We start from the raw sequence: 24,480 nt of genomic DNA on the forward strand, positions 1-24,480 counted from the left end.
GGAAAGGAATGGTCGAAATTGACCTTCCAACAAATAGTAACCCTAGTGAGGAAAGACGGGGAGAACAGAAGAGATCGAGGAAACGGAGAAGAAGAGAACAGAGGAAGAAGAGATCGAAGAAGAGATCGAGGAAGACGGAGAAGAAGAGATCGAGGAATAATCATGGAAATCGACCATGATTGAGGAACGATTCTATTAGGTTCGTAGAACTAAAGCCTTTTCTTTACCTCTGTTTTCTTTGTTCTTTGAATTGAGATGGGTTTTTTAACTTTTTGATTGAGATGGGAAATCGACCATGATTGAGATGGGTTTTTTGAACTTTCTGTATGAAATTGTTTGATTTAATAGATTATACAGTAGGTTTGTTGTTAATTGAAGTTTAGATGTTGTATGGATTTTAATTTTGAATTCATAGATTAGGGTTTACCCCTGTTCTTCCCCATTTTGGAATTAGGATTCCCGCTTTAGAATTTACAGATGATGAACAATGAATATGAGGTGATTTGAGAATTAGGGTTATGGTAAATTGAAGATGAATTGGGTTTCTCCTGTTTGATTTGAGTTACAGGAAGAATAGTTAGATGTTGTTGGAGAAGTTAGGTTCTAGGTTAAATTACAAGAGGTGCAGATGAGTTGAATTGATGGTGATTATTCATCCTCCTCTGTGTGGATTCTAAGCTTCCTTCTGAGGATTCTTCTTTCAGCTCATGAGGATTCTTCTTTCAGCTCATGAGTGCCTTATACTGTTGCGCTGCTTGTCATTGGTGTTGGACTTGGATCTTTAGGTGAAATTCTTCTTACTCATATTTTTTAATTGGATGTTTAGATTCTTGAACTAAATTAATTTAGTTATGTGGACCTCATTAGCTTTTTGAAATCTGCTTTTGCTTTTTCAATTGAACTTTTTTTTATCGAATTTTGTTTTTTGTTTTTGTATTTTGCTTTAGTGGTTTGACGAAATAACTGATAAAATTGCAGTGATTAAGTGGAATTTAGCTTAGTTTCGTTGTTTTATCGCTTTGTGCACTGCTTTTTTCTCAATTTATTTTTAGTTTGGTTGTTTAGGTGATTCACATGCTGAATTTTGTTAGTTGGGAGGATGATCGTCACACCATACAGATCGTTGTTTGAAAAAGACTATTATGATGACCTATGTTGTAATTGGTATTGCGGCTTTAGGTGATAGATAATAGAAAGGAAAGCAATCTAATCGGCTTGTTACAACTGTTTTTCTTTCGTATAAAACTGAAAGCGACCACCTATGCACTGTTATGAGGACTGTCCCTTCATGAGGAAGAACATGGCTGTTAAAATGAATTTTGTGGTTGTAACTGCGGAAACTGTCTTTGATGCAGACCGTCTATATAAAACAGTCCATCGTCATGATAACTCAATCAGTCTCATTTACTTAGTTTAGAAGTTGGATGGTTTCGAATTCTGTTTAAGTTATGTATTTAAGACTATTAGATTCTATATTTTCACCAGCTTCATGTGTTATGATATTTACAACTTACGCTAAGTTGCCAATAAACAGTAGAATAATGCAACACACTCCTTGGCCTTTGAATAATGAGTTGATGTTGATTGAAAGATGTAAAAGCATTTATCACTTCTCCTCTGTAAACAGTAAAATACTTTTCCAGTATCTTCCAATTGAGTTTTCCAACTCTAGAACTTGTGAATTACAAACATTGCTTTATTTCCATCTCTTTTTATGTGTTGAAGTGTGTGTCTATACATCTATCTCTCCATATCTCTTTATGCATTATTGAGGCTATAACATCAAATGGGTTTCTTTATCGATGACTTTCTTTTGCTTGTGATGACATTTATTACGAAGCAACATCAAAAGGAGATATAACATTATAAATACTAAGGAGATATTCCAGCTCATTCGTCAGATTCTCAGACATAATCGTCGTTTATACCTTTCCTGAATCCGAAATTGACAAGGTAATCCGAAAAAATCTTAAATGTCACCTTCCTGGTCATTGGTACTTTTCCCATAACTGTTACTCTTTATAATTCAGCATCAGTTGTACTTGTTTTGTAATGACGATATCATGATAGCATTGTAGCCTTTTTAGTGTTTAACTTTGTCACCTCAGCATTACTGGTGGTTTGCCTATCTGGCTTGTATAATAGTTCTTGCACTTACACTCAAACTTCTTCTTATGACAGTTGAACATCTTCTTCAAACTGAGTTTATTAGTTAGGCTTCTGATTTGTGTTTCTTTTTGAATTTGGGTATAACTCCATTAAACCCTTACTATCTCTAACTGGAGTATATCTTAGGATAACTGTTTAGGTTCATTTAAAGTCTACCCTGTGCCATAACTTTATTTTTGTTTTCAAGTTTTACATAGAAAATTCCTTACAGCATAATTAGTATTCTAGTTATGAGTATTTTAGTTAGTTAGGGTCAGTATTATAAGTGATTCAGGAGTGTTACAAACCTAGGTCAGTATTCTTTTGGTTATTAGTATTCTAGTTATGAGTATTTTAGTTATGCTCTGTTTATTATGCTTGACTGTTATTTTCTTATGCGTGTTGAACTCAGACCAACTTCCAGTATGGCTCCTCTATTCTTGACAAAGAAAAGAAAACTAGAAATAATGAATGATAATATCCGAACAACGTTGGATGCTGTAACTTTATTTTACGTCTACTTTTATTCATATGTTCTGCGTTATCAAAGTTGCGTGTTAAGATCAAATGATCGTTTTGAAATGACTATTGTACGACTGTGGGTGATGCAAGATTTAGTTTACAAAAGCGACACAAAATGTAAATCGCAAATTCTCCTCGATATACGTACTTTTCGAATACTTTGCCATAAGCTTTCCACCATAAGCGGACTGGAAGATAATAGGAATTCTGATGTTGAAGAAATGGTTGCGGTATTTTTGTATTTAATTGCACATCACCATAAGAATAGAGTTGTAGGGTTTATGTTCAAGCGATCTGGAGAAACCATTAGCAGATATGTGAACACGGTGTTGAAAGGAGTTATTAGACTTCAAGGGGAGTTTCTTAAACAACCAGTTGCAGTGGCTACAAGTTCTGTTGATGAGAGATGGAATTGCTTCAAGGTATGAACTCAAACTTTGATGTTTCATGTCTTTTAAGAATATACCCTGTATCCTTACTGAATCAGTAATACCTTGTTTACCTTTAGAACTGCCTAGGGGCATTAGATGGAACACATATTAGTATCCATGTGGCAACCGAAGACAAGCCTAGGTATCGTACAAGGAAGAGCTCGATTGCAACTAATGTATTATGTGTGTGCTCCCATAACTTGGAGGTTATATATGTGTATCCTGGCTGGGAAGGTTCAGCTGCCGATTCTCGTGTTCTTAGAGAATCAATATACAAAAAGAATGGCTTAGAAGTTCCACAAGGTAAGTTCATTAGTGTATTAAAACTTAAATCTGTGGATTAATGGGTGTTTCTAGTGTTCTTTAGTGGTATAATGATGGTTTTTTGCATGCTGACTTGTCTAGGTTACTATTACCTTGTCGATGCCGGTTATCCGAATAGTGGAGGATTTCTTGCGCCTTTTAAAGGTCAACGTTATCATTTAAAGGAATGGGGGCAAGGTCGTTTAGAACCAAGGACAGCTGAAGAACTATTCAATATGAAACATTGTAGGGCTAGGAATGTGATTGAACGCGTTTTTGGATTGTTGAAAATGAGATGGGCAATACTTCGGAGTCCTTCATGGTATCCAGTAAACATACATTGTCGTTTTATCATGGATTGTTGTTTGATCCACAACCTTATTAGGAGAGAAATGCCTATGGATGAATTTCTACCAGAAGATAATTATCAAGATGGACCAGTTAATTTGGTTTCTCCTCAAGAAAGTCGAATGATAGAATTTGTTGATTCCTCAGATTATTGGGTTGTTCAGAGGAAAGAGTTAGCTGATCAAATGTGGGAAAGATGGACTGCACGTAGACGTAGACGCGTAGTTAGTTAAAAAAACTTTGATTTTCCTGTATTAGTCTTCTTGAATTCTTGCTTATACAATTGAAAAGTTTCTGATGCAATTTTATAAAAGTTTCTGATGCAATTTATAAGAGTTTCTGATGCAATTTATAAAAGTTTCTGATGCAATTTTCATCAGTGTTTCTGATGCTACTTTATAAAAGTTTCTGATGCAATTTTTTCTGTTATCTACTGGAGAACTCCCTGTTAGGAATCTTGGGTGTCTCTGTTATCTACTGAACTTTCTTATAAGGATTGTCTTTCCCTTATATGATGGGGTTGTCTAGTAGCATGTTGTGACAAGTCAGGAAGGTGTTCGTTTGAATGTATGTTACAGGAGTGTTGTATGTTACAGGAGTGTTTAACTTACTTTCTGTGAATGCTTGTAAACAGGAAAGTAATGGCACCTCATCGGAGTTGGATAGAAGCTGAAGATAACATATTGGTTGATATATTGACGGAACTTACGCTCGATGGCAAGTGGAAAAGTGATACCGGATTTAAATCGGGCTACTTGAAAGTTATTGAGCAGAAACTAATTGAGAAACTACCAACTTGTGGGTTAACTACTACCAACATCGATTCTAGAATCAAGACTTTGAAGAAACATGCGATGGTCATCAATGAAATGGTAATTATTGGCAGTGGGTTTGAATTTGATTATATCAACAACAAGCTTGTGTGCGAAAAAAGTTTATTTGATGACTGGGCTAAGGTATTTTACGTATTCTGTAGCTATTTTATCTCTGGTGATTTATTCAGTAGCAAAAAGATTTATATGTTGTTGCTAGGAAGTATATGCATCATATCCTCATCCAAGATGGCAGTATGGCACAACTCTGTTTTACATGATTATATGCAAGTTAAAACATTTCATTCTCTGCAACAACCAGCATGATTTATGTATTTGTACTGCTACATTTCCGTATCCATAACAAGGCTCTGTTATAGCTAGGCTCCTTGCACCATACAGTACTAGGAATTAGAATAAATAATGTTTCTGTTGGCAGCAAGGATTTCACTATCTTCGTCTGCGAGGATGAGTGCACGTTTAAATAGTTGAGACACACCTATTTCACGCCTGCCAGTACCAAACTGTATGTCTGCAAAAGCTGTATTTAGGTTCTTAGTATTGTTAATCCCATACTTTCTTGTTATTAGTTGTATTAATATATGCTTACGAACTTGGTGCTTAATTTACAGACTAGCATTCATCTAACATTCTAGATCGAGTTCTGAATATTATTAGAGTATATCTTGATCATCTCTCCTGAAATGACTTCTCTCCGTCTATATTTATTTTTGCCTTTTAACTGTTTCTTTCGAGGCTAAAGCACTTGGAATATTTTGCTTCATTAAAATGGTTGTTGCTTCTGGTTCTGCATTGTTACCAGCAACCAATCAGGTGGGATTACAACCCTCTTTTGTAAACATATATCATTTGCTCAAACTGCAAACCATTGAAGGAAGTTGTTGATGGCGATTTCTGTTCAGTAGCATTTCTGTTTCTGATTGAAAATACTAAGAAAACATTTTGATTTTGTTAATGAAATATTTCTGGTAGGAGTCTGATTGAAACTTCTCTAAGAAATTCCTTTTTAACACTCACTGAGATTGGAAGACATGACCTTGTAAATTGATTGTCATCTGCTCTATCAACACTCAAAACATTTGTCACAGTGGATTTCAGTACTTGTTTTATGAATGTTTAACAAGTTACAGAACCATTTTCAGCATTTTTGCATAACTGGATTATTATTACATTGGTTTATTACATATTCTTCTTTATCAATTGGATGCACCATTTTGCCATGCTTGTATCTGTATGTTGTAATTATGCTTGTATCTTGTTTAACCTGATGACGCTGCAAACCTGCAAACCTGCCATGTGAGTTTCCTGAATACAAATAATTACAAGGTTTCCAATTCCTGATGAGAACTCTAAGGTTTTCAAGTTTCTGTTTGTCACCTAGTTTGGTAACAAGTTTCTGTTTGTCGTTTTTGTTCTTGCAGTCTCATACAAATGCAAAGGGACTGTATGGGAAAGCATTCCCTCATTTAGATGCATTAGTTGAGATATTTGTTGAAGATAGGGCAAATGGTAAAGGGGCTGCTTCACTTGCTGAAGAGCTAGAAGAGATCGAGAAAGAAGACGAACAAGAAAAGGAAGAAGAAAATGATCAACAACAAAGTAATCAATCCGAGTCAAACAGTGGTAAAGGTATAAGGAAAAGGGTACGTTCATCATCCTTTGACATTGTATCCGGTGAATCAAGTGGAGATTCAAATGGCCTTAGTTTGATGGCTAATTCGTTTAGCAAATTTGTGACGGGTACACTTGATCACTTTGAAGCGGTTCGTGGGTCCCTTACTCAAGAAGCCGATGTCAATAAACGCTTGTTTGAGGAGTTGAATAAGATAGATGGGCTCACTGAAGATGAGGTGATAGATGCCGCATCTATTAATCTCGATTCATCTACAAAAACAAAGGTTTTCTTCGGCATGGGGGAAGAAAAACGATCCAACTATGTGAAGAACAGGATTCTTAAGTAATGTAGCTTATGTTTGTGAGTGATGTTAGGAGGAACTACTAGAAACAATACTTTTCAGTCCTTGCTGTTTTAGTATTACAACTTGTTTGTTTTGAATTTTTTGAATTTTTTGAACTACTAGAAACAGTATTTTGGTTTAGAAATTTGAAATTCAAACTTTTAGAATTGGTTTGTTCTTAGCTATCAAAGTTTCAAAGGGGAGGAAGGGTACTAAAGTGATTTGGCATTTATTGATTACCCTGTAATTGGATTATGTCAACCAAACAATAATATTTGAATCAGGAATCTCATTCTTAGGAATCCAATTCCAGGAATTGGATTAACTTGTAATTGTATTCCCGGGCTTCCAAAAACTTGAACCAAACGCACTATTAGAGTAATAACAACCCCTGCACGCATAAAACCTTACAGAATCCCAGTAGGAACCGGTACCCATTTCAAAACTTGAGCTCGAATGCTCAGAAGAAGATCTAACGGACGACTTATCACTTCCATAATCCATACCTTCATCAGAACTTGAGCTTGACATTTTGAATAGATTTGAACCTTTGAAAACAGAAGAATACTAGTTCTAGTGAAAGAAAACAAGACGAGCAATTCAGAATAATTGATTTCATTTCAAAAGAATACATTTGATATGTATAAATAAAAACACATGCCAATCAGTTTCCATTTTTGGACTCTGAATTTCTTTTGCTTCAGAGAACCATTTACGGTAAGTTTCCTTCCGTTAGTCGTCGGGAAGAAGAGATTAATTTTTACTCGGTCTTGTTTGAATTTTTTACTCTCTTGTTTCCAGATAAACCCTTAAGAAGTACAAACTAGGTAACTCTTTTGTTTAGAGATTAATTTTCACTCTGTCGTGTTTGAATTTTTATGAACTCTCTTGTTTGAATTTTTTACTCGGTTGTGTTAGTATTATTTTATTTTCTAGATAAACCCTTAACAAGAGATTAATTGCATTTTTCAGTTAGTAAGAGAGACAAAGAAATTACTCTTTTACTCAGGAAAAGAAATTACTCTTTTACTCTTTTGAAAAGAAATTACGAAAGAACAGTAGGTAATAGTTGGAGTAAATACTCTGGTTTCTGTTTACTCTCTCTGTTTTTGTACTCATTATTAGGATAGTCGTTTTCGCGCGTGATAATGGGAGACTGGGTTTTCATCTTCCCACCCACTTTTTCCATCAATGCAACATCAATTTTGACGCGTTTTTTTCTCTCTAGACAAGCGGAAAGAGAATTCAGACGCGTTATTTTTCTTTTTCTCCCTCTCCCTAGTTTACGTTGCAGTGACCTAGTAGAATTTCAAGTTTTAAGTACAAATGAAGTTGACAACCGAATAGTCTAATGGTTTTATGATCTAGACAAAATGTTGGTGCTGTTACGAGCCACAATTTGTAGCTTGTCAGGGATATATTGTGGTCTGCCCAACCTACTTATCTATCTATCGGAATACTTGCAATGAACCTTCAAGTTCAAATTAATGCTAGGAGCACTGCTATGAGTACTTACACGCGCAACATATTGCAACCAAGAACCAATTGGCACTCCGCCTCTTGCTAAGCAACCAATGATGGGTTTTCAAAATGACTCTGGTGTTCAACGACACGGCAACACCAGTTACTTCTTCCATTCTCATAAATTAAATCTGAACTTCACTCACCATTATATGAAGTGGGAGAGACCAAGTCACTTAAGTATTACACTAGTCAGAATCAAAGAGGCATAGGAGGTCTCTTAACAATTCTCCTTTGAGGCTTGTAATACTCCCGGACTTTCTACGAGGCTTATACTAGGCCACATCTGTGTTCTTTGCAATGATTCTTCTTAGGAAAAATTAGGCGCAGGCCCAAAATATAAAATATTTTGTTTATGGGTTTTTGAGTTTTTCCCCCTAAACAAGTCAGTGATCTGACATTACCCCTAACTTGTTAATAGTAGCAACTTTCCCCCTAAACTATAATTTTGGACTATAATACCCTTGTCATGAAAAAGGTGATGAAATAAGATTTAACCTTCCCTTTTCTTCTGGTTTGTAAATCAAACGAGGGCTAAGAGCATCTCCAAGAGAGGATGGATCTACTTATTTTTAGTGACACATAGGATTTTAGATCCCGTTTGACATAAATCCATCTCCAACAGTAGGGTCTTACAAGTTAGGAAGGATCAATTACTAATTATAAAGGTGTTCAAGAAAGTGTTATCTACACCTCCGGTTGCACCTCCACGTCATATTTTTAACTAATTTTCTTTTGATTCTAAGGGTTAAAATTCTCACTATTGGAGATGGTTTTTTAGATATGAGATCATATATTTACTCTATGTATAAACCCCACAAATAAAAGGACTAAATAAAAAATCCACGTAGAATTTTTTACACCTTCGATTGGAGATGCTCTAACAATGGTTGCAACCGATACGAAAACAAGATGAGTAAGTAAATCTAGTGCATTGATTTAATTATAAACAGTTAGATATATCTCATGCGCATTTTTTGTTTGGATCGTTAAAATAAATATCGTAGGCTAAGTTAAACAAGTTTATACCCAGCTTCATCGGCTAGCTTTGGATTCGAATTTCTAACGGAGGGAAAAGACAAGAAAAGTTCCAAGTAGGGATTCGCGTTTGGATTCTCTTCCCACCGTTAATTTGGATTAGTTTAAGTTGTGCAACTCCAGCACTAATTACAATTGTAGGGATATTTTTGTCTGAAATTATTGGGCCGACCGACCAGAGATCCGAAGGATCCGTAGGAAGGGAATCTCTTTTATGGCCACTTTTTTTGTCAATTAAAACCTAACGAAAATTACAATTTGAGAAAAAAATTGAGATTTGGTGGTTTGGGAGTTGAAAAACCCGAAATACCCTTACACTTAAAACCTACTTCCTTCATTGTCCTCTCTATTTCTTTTTCTACGCCAAAATTTCAGCTCTCCATCACCACCACCACCTTAAACAACACTAATCACTCTATTCATTTATTTTCCACCAACACCGTCACCACCACTATAATCAGTACGACCACCCTAACCATTACCGCCACCACCGCCACAACCACCACTTTCACCATCACCACCCTCCAGTATTTCGAGTGTCACCACCAGCGCCGCCAGCCACCACCACCAGTGAATCGTTTTATCATTTACTGAATCTTCAATTGGCTTTAAAATTTCAAGTTTGACGATCTTGATCAACCAATAATCAAACCAAATATTCGATAACAGACATTCATATCAATAAGGAATCCTTTGAGAAATCCATTTTTCTCAGGTATTTAGTAATCACATACGGTTACAGAAAATACCCTGCAACTGTTAGATTATTATTCTCATACATTTACGAATATGAATCTAATTTTTGATATCTAAATGGAAAAAAATCAATCTAAATTTTTGGTCTTTAGTTGCAGAGAAAGATGGAAGAGCGGAGGAGACAGAGTTGTTACGATTTCATCCAGAAAATAAGACTTTGCACGGGGACACACGTGTTTTAGCAATACGTGATGTGTACTTCATTTTGAAGAGTCAAAATTCTAGATTTTTTTTTTGATGCAAAAACCACTTATATTACTAAAAGGCATTTACATACATCTAATACCAGCAGCAAATTTATCATTCCTAACTTCTTCCATAAAGAATTCAGGGATGTTACAATCATAATCAAAAAAGTATCTGCCAGTTCTTGCATAGTTTGCAATAACATGTACCACATTGTTTTCCTGTCTTCTTACATAATTAACATTATACCAAGAAAAGGATGATCGTAAGTGCCTTATTTCATGTACAATCCCTTCATTCATCCAATGTACTGAAGGTTTGGCATATTTCACCGAGTTAATAACATTTACACAGTCACCTTTAAAGATTACTTTCTGCAGACCTCTTTCTTTTGCCCAATAGATAGCTTCTTGAAAGGTCAGGCATTCTGCATGTTCAGAATCTACTCCTCCATTGAAGAATCGTCCCTTGATCCCTTGACAGGTACCTGTAGAGTTACGAATTATTAAGCCAACACCAACACAAGTAGAAGTATGATCAAATGAAGCATCAATATTCAGCTTAAGCACATCAGAATTAGGTGGTATCCAACAAGCAGCAGATGGTTTTGAACCATGAAGGTTTCCATCTATACATAGTTTCAACATATTATTAATGGAGTAAATTTTCGAGTGAAGATTTTGATTTTTTTTTTCGAATTCCTTAAGACATCTATTTTTCCACACAAACCATGCAGTAATCATTGTTGTTGCTGTCCAGTTATTTGAAACTTGTGCACTTCCAGTAGTCTGGGAGAACCAAGAAAGAATCCAGTCTTTAACCTGAATATGTTGAGCTTGTAAAGATGAAACATTAACATTCATTCCAAGCCAGACTTCTCTTGAGTGATGACATTCAATAAGTAAATGATTTAAGGTTTCCTCTGCCTGTGTACATCTAGAACAGATGGGTGTAATGTCTTTCTTATATCTATTTAGCTTAACCTTAGTGGGTACTATATCTTTAATGCATTTCCAAATAAAGATCTTAACTTTATGTGGGACATTCATTTTCCACATGCGCTTCCAGACTGCCCTAGGTATATCACTACTTGTGTTTATTGTAGAGGCATGAGCTTGTCTTAGAAGCTCATTATAAGTGGATTTAACAGTGAATTCACCATATCGACTTGGTTCCCAAATGAGCTTGTCTGTCCCAAATTGTACTAAGTGCATTTGGAGAATAAGTTCAGCTGTTTCAGTTGGAAAGACCCTCTTAACTAGCTCTGAGTTCCATCTTCTTGGGTTTTGAAGCATAAGATCTGAAACATAAATTAATCTAACCGAATCTGAGTAATTGTCTTTTGGTATTGGCGGAGTATTTAATCCCCTTACCCACTTGTCATACCAGATTAAATCTCTATTTACACATCTAATATCCCATCTATGAAACCGACGAACATATTGAAGACCAATCTCAAGCCCTTTCCAAATCCAAGACGAGTTTTTAGGTGAATCACATAGGTGTAGAAAGTGGCAGTAGGGAGAATATTTGGCCTTCATAATCCGTGTCCAAGGCTTGTTGTCTTCTGTACACACTCTCCACGCTAGCTTAGTTATAAGAGCAATATTAAAGAGCTCTAAATTCCTAAAAGCTAGTCCTCCTTCGTCTTTAGGATAACAAAGTGAGTTCCAGGAAACCGGACTATAACCTTTAATTTTCTGACGACCCCACCAGAACTTCCTTTGTATCAAATCTAATTTAGTTATAACATTCTTCGGGATTTTAAAGTTACTCATATAATGAGTTGGTATTGAGTTGAGTACCGACTTAATGAGGGTTGTTCTAGCTGCCAGATTAAGTGTTTTAGAGTACCAACCTTGTAACCTATGTTCATAAGAATCTTTAATAGATGAAAATGAGCTTGTTTTAGATTTACCCAATAAGATTGGGATACCCATATACTTATCAGATGAAACTAATTGTTTAACTCCTAGTGAACTCTGAATAAACTGTTTCTGAACAGATGAAATATCACCCGCAATAAAAGCTGAAGACTTATTAAAATTAATCATTTCACCAGACAAATCACTAAAGTTTTGAAAAATATGTTTCACCTGATTAATACCATCATCCTCAGCTTGAAAGAATAACATGCAATCATCTGCAAACAGTAGATGATTGATAGTTATTGAATTTGCTTTAACTTGGATACCTTTTAGTTTGCCCTGTGCCTCAGCTGTCATTAAAGATCTAGTAAGATATTCCATCGAGATGATGAATAAGTAGGGAGACAACGGATCTCCATGCCTGAGCCCTCTAGAAGGAGTATACGAATTACACATGCTGCCATTAAGACGAACTGACACTGAAGTCGTGGAGATACATTGTTGAATTATCATTCTCCAATATTCACAGAAGCCAAGAGATAATAACATCTTATCAATGAAGGACCATTCTATTCTGTCGAAAGCTTTCGACATATCTAATTTAAGCGCTATCAAAGCTTGCTTCTTTTTAGATTTCTTCATAGAATGGATCAGTTCATGCGCTACAACAATGTTGTCATTTATGTACCTTTTTGGTACATAGGCTGCTTGGGTTGGGGAAATGATCCTATATATCAGTGGCTTCATTATATTGACAATGAGTTTTGAAATTATTTTATATGTGATATTGCAGAGTCCAATAGGCCGATAATCACTAGGAGTTGAAGGGTGAAGGGTTTTTGAGATTAAACAAGTGGTTGTCTGGTTTATATGAGAAGGCATTGTTTTTGTTAGAAAGAAAGTTTGAACCAAGTCAACAATATCATCTTTAACAGTTAACCACTGTGTTTGATAGAAACCCGCCGGAAAACCATTCGGTCCCGGTGCATTCCAACTAGGAATGGTCTTCAACACCTCATATATCTCATCCTCAGATAGTATGGAAATCAAAGCTTGGTTCTCCTCCAGTGTGATGATAGGATTAATTATATCAAATGAATCAGACTTAAACTGTGGATTGGAAGTGGTAGCAATTGTAGCAAAATGAGAAGTGAAAAGATTTTCAAGATCCTATCTTGTATGATGCCATTGGCCATTAACATCCTTTAAGGCAGAAATATGATTCCTAGATCTCCTCCTATTCGCTTTAGTGTGAAAGTAAGCAATGTTACCATCTGCTTCTTTAATCCAGTGAGCTCTAGATCTTTGATGCCAGAAGTCTGCTTCAATCCTCTTCCAATAATCAAGCTTTTGTATAGTGATACATATCTCATAAGAAACATTATCACTATAAGGAAGAGCTTGCAATTGAGAGAGATGTTGTTGAAGCTGCTGGACTTGAATATTAATTCTACCAAAATGATTTTTGTTCCATTTTGACAAACTACAACGGACTTTAGAAAGTTTAGTATTAATATGTGCATTTATTGGTGAAGTATCCCAAGTATGTGAAATTACTTCAACACAAGTTGAGTCCTTTAACCAACACGTATAGAATTTCCATACATTCCTTGGTGTAACAGATTCAATCTCAGTTATAAGAAGTAAAGGACAGTGATCTGAACCTAAAAATGGAAGATGTAAAACTTTAGAGTTGGGATAATCTTTGACCCAGTGAGAATTCTGCAGTGCAATATCTATTCTGGCTCGTTTATAACCTTTACCGTTAGTTCTATTTGTCCATGTATGCTTAGACCCCACATATCCCATATCCAGTAAACCAGCACTATTGATGACACTACAGACCCAATTATCTAAAGAAGTTTTACTTGTTGAGGCTTCCTGAGTGTGGAGATGAATATTAAGATCACCCAAAACTATCCAAGGTTGGAATACATTATCACTAAGTTCCTTAAGGAATTACCACTACTTTTGTTTCAACTCATAATAAGTTGATCCATAAACACACGAAATAAGCCATTCCTTCTTCGATGCATTAGATGAAATTAGCAAGTGAATCATGTTGTCATTGTTTCATACAATGTCACAAGGAAAACCCTCTTTCCATAGTAGTACCATACCTCCAGATAGACCAATTGAGCCAATAAACAAAGACTTGGGATAACAAAATGGTTCAGTTAAAATTTTTGCTATAGTCTCTGACACCTTAGTCTCCATTAAAAAAACAATATCAGGATTATGCATCTTAATGATGTATCCTAGATAATCTCTTGTTTCTTTAGAAGCTAAACCTTGAACATTCCAAGATAACACCTTCATTTTATCTCCCAAGCAATGAAAGCAATAAAAAATATTTTGATACTTATAATTGAACCTACTTAAAGACCCAGAATATAAAACAAAATAGAATTGAGAATAAAAGAGATCGAAATGTATAGATTGTACCTGAATATTAGTGCCTGATGTAGAAGCCTTAAAGCGCTTGGGCTGGTTTTGCTCAGAAACTGTCCCATGAAAGGAATGATAAGAATTAGGTGATTGAGTTGTATCATCTAGATTTACATGATCATTTGATGATGGTTGTTCATCAGATATAGCATCCGATGTATCAGAGTTATGACTGGAGATATTAGCTTCAAACTGAGCTATAAGTTCTTGCAATGGTCTTTTATATGCTCTGGTAGGATGAAAGGAGTCTGGATCTATATTATTGATATTGAAATCATCAAAAGTAACATCAAATTCTCCTAATGCAAGATAAGATCTTAGGAGATCCATATTAGATCCATATTCAGATGGTTGACCCATTTGTGAACTTAAAGCCTGCTGTAGTTGCTCCACATTTTCATCCGAATTAACTGCTATGGTATCACCTCTTCCTAGATCATGTCCAATTTTCTTATCCATATCATTAATGCTACTAGGCCCACCTTCTTCCAGTCTAATTCTCTTACCATGCCTATGGAACACATCTCGCCTAATCATGGATGAATTAAAGTTAACCCTTAACATACCTTGATTTTCAGAAGGCTCCAAAGGAATATTTGACTCAGTATTGTTTGTTTCCTGCTAGTCAGAAGACCAAAATTCTCTGGCATTATCACAGCATTAGGTACCGGATTAATATTATGGGTCTGTGCATGCATGCATTCCTCATTGATGGCCAAAGCAGTATGCTGGTTCTCAATAACCAAAGATGGTTGATCCTCTACCTCTTGATGAACTTGATGCATATTAACTTGAACATTTCTAACACCTCGCATGGCTGGATTTGTCCATGCAGGAGGATCTAAAATAGAGTTTGTTGAGAGATGACCACGCTGTTGTTGAAGTAGAAAATTTGCTATAATACCGCATTCTGCCTCTTTATGATCTATGGTATAACAGTATCCACAGAGGTTGCGGGGTTGCTTCTCATAAAATAAACGAATCCATTTTTCTTCCCCAGCTGCATTCTTCATCCAAAACCCTCTTCTCAGTGGATCACGAACATCAATCAAGACCAAAGCTTTTTGAACTTTCCCTTTTGGTATTATACAGTCAGGTGGATCTAACTCTTTTACCTCACCCATAGCGCCAGCAATACCATTGACAATATCAGGAGTCACAAAACCAGGTTGCATGTTATAAAGCCGCATCCAGAATAATTGTTTAGTTAAGTCTACCTTGCTTTTCGGTATCTTTGGATTCCAGGGCTCTAAAACAAGTAAATCCCCTTCAATGAACCATGGATGAAACTTGAGAACAACCTCATATTCATCATGGGTATGGAACTTAATCAACCAAAACTCATTACCTTCTTTTTTGATGAAGATATCCTTACTTTTCGGCCACAACTTTTTAAGCTCTTTATCGAGTTCAACCACAGTATAGACCTTGGAAGAATACGCATTTCCTAAAAAGCTGAATTTGAATTGATCTGCACCTTGTAGCAGTATTTCATAGGAAAGCTGAGGTTCTTTAAGTGCTTTAAGCCTGTCAGTAAGTGAAGAGTATTCCATTCTTTGTTGGACTTCTGTTATTTATCTTTCTACTGAAGAACTATAGAGATTGAAAAGGAGAATACGGGAGAAGAGAACGAGGTGAAGAAGTAATATAAAGAAATTTCCACCTCTGTTTTGGATGATGAATGTTAAACACTTGGCGTATTTCAGATGACATCTGTAGAAAATCAATTTAGGGTTAACTATTAGGCGGCTGGATTGTCGGAAGGCATAGAAACCGAGAATACAGGTAAGTGAATAAAGCAGAGGAAGAAATCCAATTGAAGACGAGTGCAGCAAAGTAAGTTTTTGTAACATCTCGTGGAACACAGGCATCAAAAGCTGTGTAGAGAGCAAATTAAAAAGAGGAAGAAAGAACATTAGGCAAAACCACTCCAATATCCAAAGCTTCCCCAAGCACCAATATTAGTACCTAGAACAAAAGAAAGAAGTAGAATAGTAAGATCATCATAGATATAATCATTAACACAGATTAAAATAGTATAAACATCTTGGATGATTGAAAACAGAGAGAAATTGAAGAACGAGTTGAAACGATTTCTATCCGAGTTAGTCGCCCGATTTTTCTCTAGAGACTTCTCAAATATTATGAAAACCCGTATGTGTGTGTGTGTTGGAATTGTTGTTAGATCAAAAATTCTAGATTGATCTAATGCTTTGGGGTTTGATATGTCACCCTATTACCTATTGAAGTTTGCATACAACTTTCTTTTTTAACTTGGTTTCCATGCAACTGTTAGATGCAAGTTGTATGCATGTAATTTTTACCAGAGGTATTCTCCAATGTCCAAATATTATATTTCACGGAGTACCTAAAAAAAAGAAATTACATTTCACCAACGTTCGAATGATATACATGAACGTGCTAATGATATGTCAATTTGAAATCTCTAATTATATGTTTTTTTTTTGCCTAAATGAGATCTTATTATAGGTGAATGTCATTTTGATGTCACTAGAATATTAGAGCTCCAGGTAAGATTTATGTTTTACTGGGCGTTCCATTTTTTTTTCACGAAAAGTAAAAATTAGTTTCTTCTGAACATTCGTGAACTAAACAAACTGTTAAAAATGTTTTTTCTTCAATCATTTTTGCAGGAAAAGAAAAACAGGTTGCATCTGCCATCAGGGATCTCCTTTGTTGTTTTCTCGGGCACAGCTTAGCCAAAATTTCATCACTAACTCGGCCATTAACCCCCATGACAACAGTCCACTGCTTCTTACTCTTCTTGACGGACTTCGAATGGTTCAACAAAACTGCCAATGCCCGTTGTAAACTCAGACACATCAACTTTATATACTTCAGCTGAACCCGGTAAAACAATCCACCAAAAACCAGCTCCAAATTCGAGCAAAAAACCACCAGCAAAGCCATCATTTAGTAGCCATAAATCTTCCATGTAAATCCCATCTCATTTTCCTCCTCTTGCTCAAGAAAATTATCTGAAATAAAGATGAACACAGTAAACCTAGCGAGGATAAGAAAAAATTCAGAAACCTAATCGAACACAACAAGAAAATCAAATCTTATCAAAGTCATACAAATCAACATATACCTAGATGCAAAACCCCGAAGAAAAAAAGAAGAAAAAGGTGTTACCTTGGAAAAGAAATTGATGAGACAAGTTGAAACCCTAGTTGGAAACTGCTGCTGGGGAAAGTTATAACTATTAGGTTATGATAAAGGGGAAAGATGAAGAAGAAGAAGAAAGGAAGAAAAGACGAGACTTTATTATGAAGAAAATCATATTTGTTCTTTTGTTTTCGCCTCTATCTCTCGGAAACTTATAATTTTTGAAAATATGGGTTTGTGAATAATTTTCACCCAAAAATTTGGGGGCGCGCGGGAAGATTTTTGACCGTGGGTTTCACAGTATAGAAAATCCTTAAAATGGGTTTGTCTGTAGTTTTCACTTCCTATTATTGGGATTGCAACCCAATAAGTTTTTGGGTTGCACTGAAGTAAATGTCCAAAATATGAATATGGGGACCTCAAAAATACTCCTAATAAATTTTATTTATCTCCTATGGCCTTTTCATTAACTAATCTAAACTATTCAAAACCCAAATTTGTCTCACTTTCTTCTTCTCTTATTCTCTTCTCTTTCTTTTTATTTGCTTTTCTTTGGTTCGGCGATGATTAATCGTTGATTCATAAAAAACTCGGTCAATGGACCGAAACCTCCGCATATTTGGGATTCCAGAAGATTCTGCAGAAGAGTAGACATTGTTGTTGAGGCACTCCTTTGAAGGTGTTTGATAGCTTATGTGGTACTTCTGACACTCCCAGCGAAGCAGAGGTGCTTTTGTGAAGTAAAGAGAGTAGAGAAGTTATGTATGCAACTGACTTATAAGCTTAAAAGTCAAAAAGCATGTACGGAAATTTGGTTTGAAGATTTTAAATCACATTGAGGTTCCGTCCTAAATTGGGTCTTCTAGTTCATCTAGAATGGTATATGCATGCAGGTGCAGAATCAATTTATATTCAGGTGCAGAAACCGGTGGCATTTCTTTTTTTGACCTGAAAATTATTTTGCAACGGATATAAATGTAGAAAAGTATCGGCTGCACAAATCACCTGAAATAAGCAACGGATATAACTGCAACCAAACAAATAAACCGTTGACAAAAAACCAAAATGGGACCTACTAAAGTGTTATTTTACTAACAATAACCGTTGCACAAATTAGTATATACGTTGCACAATTAGGAAATAAAACGTTGCACCACCTATTATGCAACGGTTATAAGCGTTGCTTAATTTAATTTGTGCAACGAATAATTTGCATTGCACATCTATGTGCAACGCTGTTTTGCCAACAGTTATTACCGTTGCAAAAATTCTGCGCAATGTTTATAACCGTCACAAAAATGTTGTTTTGGTGTAGATCCTACAAGCTTTTCTATTCTCATTGGTGGACCAAGCAGAATCATGGTTATATGATCTTCATCCCCAAAATAATACAACATGGACCGGAATGAAAAAGTTATTTTAGAGAAGTATTTCCTAGCTTCTAAAGATGCATCTATTCGTAAGCAGATTAGTGGAATTGTGCAAATTACTGGAGAATCTTTGTATGAATACTGGGAGAGATACAAGAGATTGTTGGCGAGCTTTCCGCGCCATCAAATACCACCACAACTCATTATCACGCACTTTTATGAAGGTTTACTGCCGGCACTTGATTGATGCTGCTAGTAATAGTGCATTAGCTAATAAAACTATCGAAGAAGCTACTAGTTTGATCGAGAGCATGGCTGCAAAGACCCAACAATTTTATACTAGAGATTCGTCACCGGTTAGAAGAGTTAGTGAGATGGGAGATTCTTCACACATGGAACAACGGATGAGTAATAAGGAGAAAATGGTACAACGTATAGCATCTGCAGTTGTTCCTTCATATGAAGAGGATGCCGAGGTAAATGTTATACTTCCTAATCATAGGTCAAGGTATGATCCCTACTCTAATACTTATAATCCAAGTTGAAAAGTCATCATAATTTCAGTTATGCCAACAAACAAGCAGCAGCTCCCAATCCTTAAATGACGGGCTTCAACAACAATTCCAGCAATATCAACAACCTCATAATCAAGGCCCCAATGTATTACACAAAACTATTATTGAGGTCCGTCAAATACAAATAATATCCAACCCTAATTATACTACTCATGATATTGAATTTACCACTTAAGCTTTCAAAAAAAACAACCGCAATTAAAAACCCAGTTGTCTACTATTAAATAAATTATGGATTATCTAATATTAAATGAACCATATCACCTAACATGAATAATTTCAGGGTCCTCTTAATTGAAAAACGAAGAAACATCAAATTTCTAGGGATTGGAAAGAACTTAATTGTTTGTTTCAGAAATTATCCATCCAATTCAACAGACTAATCGAATTCCACCCCTAATCACAAATTTCATGGACCACGAAACAAACAGAATGCAGAAAATGGATTTTGACCTAGAAAGAAGAACTGAAGATAGCTAAAAAATTAGATTTTGACCTAGAAATATTCACTGAAGAGCGTGATGATGAACAAAAAGCTTTATACGGTTGATGAACACAACAATTTGAAAATCTATGTATATGTTTGATTATCACCAGAGCAAGAAATCTCTGGATGAGTTTATGGCGAGAGGGAGGAAGAAGTCTTGAGAGAGAACAATTTCTGGAAATGGGGATTGATTTTAATACAATATGTTTTTTTTAATGCGAAACCAACTTCTATTACTTAACTTGCAATACTACATAACTTAGATTGACAGACTTGCTTATCTTCCCATATAGCAAGATTAATATTTTCAAGGAAGTTAACAAAGTAGTCTAAACATAGCCTGTTTGATCTAGCTGTTTTGGCAATAACATGGGCAGCATTGTTAGCTGTCCTATTAACATAGTTTAGTTTAAAACAAGGAAAGGAGATAAGCAAATGCCTTATTTCATCTACATGAACTTGGTTCCTCCAGTGAACCGAGCTATTGGCATTCTTGACTGCATTAACTACATTAAGATTATCTGATTCCAGCACCACATTCCTCAAGTTGCGCTGTCTAGCAAATAGTATGGCTTCTTTCAGGGAAAGACATTCCGCCTGTTCAGAGTCTACTCCTCCATTGATGAACTTGCACCTGATTCCTTGGCAGAAACCTGTATAATCACGAATTAGTAAACCAAGCCCAATTTTTTTGGTATTGTAATCAAAGGCATCATCCATATTTATTTTAACTTCATTTTGTAGCGGTAGTTTCCAAACTTGCTTATTATTTCATCTTTCAGGAGTTGTAATCTGACATTGCTTGAGCATGAAATTTATTGAGAGGTAGATGTGCTAAGGATGTTTTAGTCTCTGTTTTGAAAGAGCTTAGAGCACCTGTTCTTCCATATAAACCAAGTAGTTAGCATGCATTTTAAGACAGCTTGTTTATCTGACTTGGAGCTAGAATCGACTGTTGACTGAAACCAAGTTGATATCTAGTCATCCACCTTAATCCTTTGATGTTGAAGGACAGAAACATTTATATTCATAGATAACCAGATTCTTCTAGACCAATCACAGTCAATTAAGAGATGTTGTAAGGTTTCCTCTACTTGAGAGCATCTCGGAAAAAGCTTATTTATTGATGGTTTGTACCTACTGAGGATCTCCTTAGTTGAAGTATTCCTTTTAGACACTTCCAGATAAATAATTTCACTTTGTGAGGTGCTGCAGATTTCCAAACTTCATTCCAGTTAAAAGTAACTGTGTGGTTTCCTGGTTGGTATGAATTTGATAAAGCTCTGTATGTGGATTTTACCGAAAATTGTCTATTCCTACTCGGTTCCCATATGAGCCTATCATTCCCTTGTTGAGACACATGCATTTCCAAAATTAATCTTGCAGTATCATCCTCGAACAATTTTTTGATTAGTTGTTCATTCCATCTTCTAGGGTTGTCTAGGAACAAGTCAGCTACATAAACTATTCTTGCTGGTTCTCTGAAAGTATCCTTTGGAGTGGGTGGTGAATCAAGGCCTAATACCCATTTATCATACCAAACTAATATTTTATCTCCTCTGCGGACATCCCAACGGTGAAATTTTCTGACATACTGAAGTCCTTCTTGTATACCTTTCCAAATCCATGAGGTGTTGGATGGATTATCTTGCATATGAAGGAAACTTCCGTATGGGGAGTATTTTGCCTTCATGAGTTTTACCCACTGTTCTCCTTCCTATGTACATAATCTCCACGCTAGTTTGATGAGAAGAGCCAGGTTAAATTGCTCAAGATTCCTAAATGCGAGACCTCCTTCCTTTTTTTCAATGCATAAATACTTCCAAGCAATAAGGTTTAAACCTATGTTAGTTTTATGCCCCCACCAAAACACTCTTTGAGCCGTATCCATTTTTTTCATCATGTTTTTGGGAATTCTGAAATGGCTCATATAGTGTGTTGGTAGAGAGTTTAACACCGACTTAACTAGAGTGGACCGAGCTGCTTGATTAAGAGTTTTCGAGCACCAGCCTTGAAGTCTGTTCTCATAAGAACTTTTAATTGCACTGAAAGATTGGTTCTTTGATTTGCCCAAAAGAATTGGTAAACCAAGGTATTTATCTGAAGTGCAAAGTTGCTTGACTCCTAGATCATGAGTGAGTTTCAACTTATCTTCATGAGAAAGATCACCCGTGACGTAAGCAACAAATTTTGAAAAATTAATCAGTTGACCTGAGATCTTACTGAAATTTTCCAAGCATAACTTAACATTTCAATACTACGTTTGTCTCCCTGGAAAAAAAGAATGCAGTCATCTGCAAATAAAAGATGATTAATTGAAAGCGAATTTTTTGCTACCTGAATCCATGATAGCGAATTCCTGCTTTCTTCTAAAGCTAGGGATCTCGAAAGATACTCCATTGTGATAATGAAGAGATACGGGGATAGCAGATCCCCTTGCCTCAATCCACGAGAAGGATAATATGGACTGGAGGTATTGCCATTTAAACCTATTGAAATAGATGTAGTTGAGATGCACTGATATATGATGCTGCACCAATCCTCAGAGAAACCCAGTGACAACATCATTTTTATTAAAAACTCCCACTCCACCCTATCAAACGCTTTTGACATATCTAGATTAAGTGCCACTAATCCCTGCTTTCTTTTCGATTTTTTCATTGTGTGAATCAACTCATGTGTCATAACAATATTGTCATTTATGTATCTTTTTGGAACGAAAGTTGCCTGAGTTGGAGAAATTAACTTTTCCATTAATGGCTTCATCCTAGTGACTATTAGCTTTGATATAATTTTGTAAGTGATATTACAGAGACTGATTGGTATGTAATCATTCGGTGTACAGGGGTTTTTTGTTTTTGGGATGAGGCAGGTAACTGTACTATTTATAGAGGAGGGCATTTCCTTGGTTAGGAAGAAATTTCGTATGAGATGCAGTACGTCATTACGAACTATATCCCAATGGGTTAAATAAAACCCTACTCGGAATTCGTCTGAACCGGGTGCATTCCAAGGTGGCATACTACGTAAAACACTAATGATCTCCTCTTCTGACGGAAAAACAGTTAAAGCATTGTTTTCTTGTTGGGTAATGATTGGCTTAATGATGTCAAAAGTGTTTTCTGAAAATGTTGGCCTAGTGGTTTTTGCTATAGTAGAGAAATGATTGGTAAGGAGGTTTTGGAGATCCGTGTGTGAGTGAAACCAATTTCCATTTTCATCCCTAAGAGCTGTGATACGGTTTCTAGATTTCCTTCTATTGGCTAATGTATGAAAATAGGCTGTATTGTTATCCGCATCCTTGAACCACTTATCTCCCGATTTTTTATGCCAGAAATCTGCTTCAACCTTTTTCCAATGATTTAACCGTAAGATAGTATGATGTATCTTCATAGATATATCATCACTATATGGTTGTGATTGGAGTGTAGCAAGTTGATCCTTCAAATGTCTGACGTGAAAATCAATCCTACCAAAAGATTCTCTATTCCATTTAGACAACTGTGTTCTAGTTTTATTGAGTTTTTGATCAAGGTTTAGATCAGTAGATTGGTTCCACGCACTAGCAACAATACCCATAACATTTTGATCCATAAGCCAACATCTCTAAATTTCCAAACATTCCTATGTTTTACCGACTTTGACTCTGTAAGTAATAGCAATGGACAGTGATCTGATCCTAGAAAGGGAAGATGAAGCAGCCTAGAATCTGGATAATCTCTTATCCAATTTGAATTGAGCAAATCCAAATCAATTCTAGCTCTCTTATGTCCCTTCTCATTAGTTTTATTTGTCCATGTATGTTTGGAACCAGTGAAACCCAAATCCATAAGCCCTGCATTGTTAATAATTTGACAGATCCAATTGTCTAAACTAGCGAGGCTGGTAGAGGCATCCTCTTTTGAGACATGCACATTAAGATCCCCTAGAACTATCCAGGATTGAAAAATATTTTCACTGAGATCTTCCAAGAATTCCCATTGTTGTTTTTTCAACTCCCACTGGGTAGAACCATAAACATAAGAAAGAAGGCATTCTTGTTTGGAAGCATCTGTTGTTATAATAATATGTACCATATTATCCTTACTACAAATGATATCACATGGGAAACCATCTTTCCATAGAACTGCTAGACCCCCTGACATTCCAATTGAGCTAACAAAATGAGAATTTGGGTATTGGAGAAATTGAGTTATAACTTTTTCCTTTGATTCAGCACATTTAGTTTCCACGAGAAAACTGATATCTGGGTCATGCAATCTTGCAATGTCTTTCAAGTGATCTCTAGTTTCTTTCCATCCTAACCCTTGGACATTCCATGACACCATTTTCATTTTGTGAACTTGAAAACTGACTTGAAAATTAGAAGATGAATAGAAATTATATTGAAACCAATTAGAGTGAGTAAATGAAAAGAAGTTACTAATTGAGATATGTACCTGGTCATCGGTGCTTGTAGAAGTTGCCTTGAGTCTTTTTGAGTGGCTTTGCTCTGAAACAGTTCCACCGAAAGAATATGTGAATCAGGTGATGGAGACAATATATCTAGACTAACACAT

The 24,480-nt window shown here is 35.8% G+C and overlaps 4 protein-coding genes across 4 annotated transcripts; 1 reads left to right on the top strand and 3 right to left on the bottom strand.

The window, feature by feature from the left end:
• The first annotated feature begins 3,478 nt into the window (after positions 1-3,478).
• Positions 3,479-3,985, top strand: LOC113348900. The gene has a single exon (XM_026592805.1). The coding sequence runs from the start codon at positions 3,479-3,481 to the stop codon at positions 3,983-3,985; it is 507 nt and encodes a 168-aa protein (XP_026448590.1).
• Positions 3,986-10,127: 6,142 nt separating this feature from the next.
• Positions 10,128-14,897, bottom strand: LOC113348909. The gene is made up of 4 exons (XM_026592816.1): positions 14,358-14,897; positions 14,028-14,225; positions 13,113-13,793; positions 10,128-13,022 (listed from the first exon to the last, which is right to left on the bottom strand). The coding sequence occupies exons 1-4, from the start codon at positions 14,895-14,897 to the stop codon at positions 10,128-10,130; spliced, it is 4,314 nt and encodes a 1,437-aa protein (XP_026448601.1).
• Positions 14,898-14,917: 20 nt separating this feature from the next.
• On the bottom strand, positions 14,918-15,913 carry LOC113348917. The gene has a single exon (XM_026592829.1). The coding sequence runs from the start codon at positions 15,911-15,913 to the stop codon at positions 14,918-14,920; it is 996 nt and encodes a 331-aa protein (XP_026448614.1).
• Positions 15,914-23,457: 7,544 nt separating this feature from the next.
• Positions 23,458-24,249, bottom strand: LOC113348926 (DNA-(apurinic or apyrimidinic site) lyase-like). Its single transcript, XM_026592840.1, has one exon. The coding sequence runs from the start codon at positions 24,247-24,249 to the stop codon at positions 23,458-23,460; it is 792 nt and encodes a 263-aa protein (XP_026448625.1).
• Positions 24,250-24,480: the final 231 nt, after the last annotated feature.

The sequence above is a fragment of the Papaver somniferum genome, chromosome 1 (assembly GCF_003573695.1).
Source record: "Papaver somniferum cultivar HN1 chromosome 1, ASM357369v1, whole genome shotgun sequence".
Lineage (NCBI taxonomy): Eukaryota > Viridiplantae > Streptophyta > Magnoliopsida > Ranunculales > Papaveraceae > Papaver > Papaver somniferum.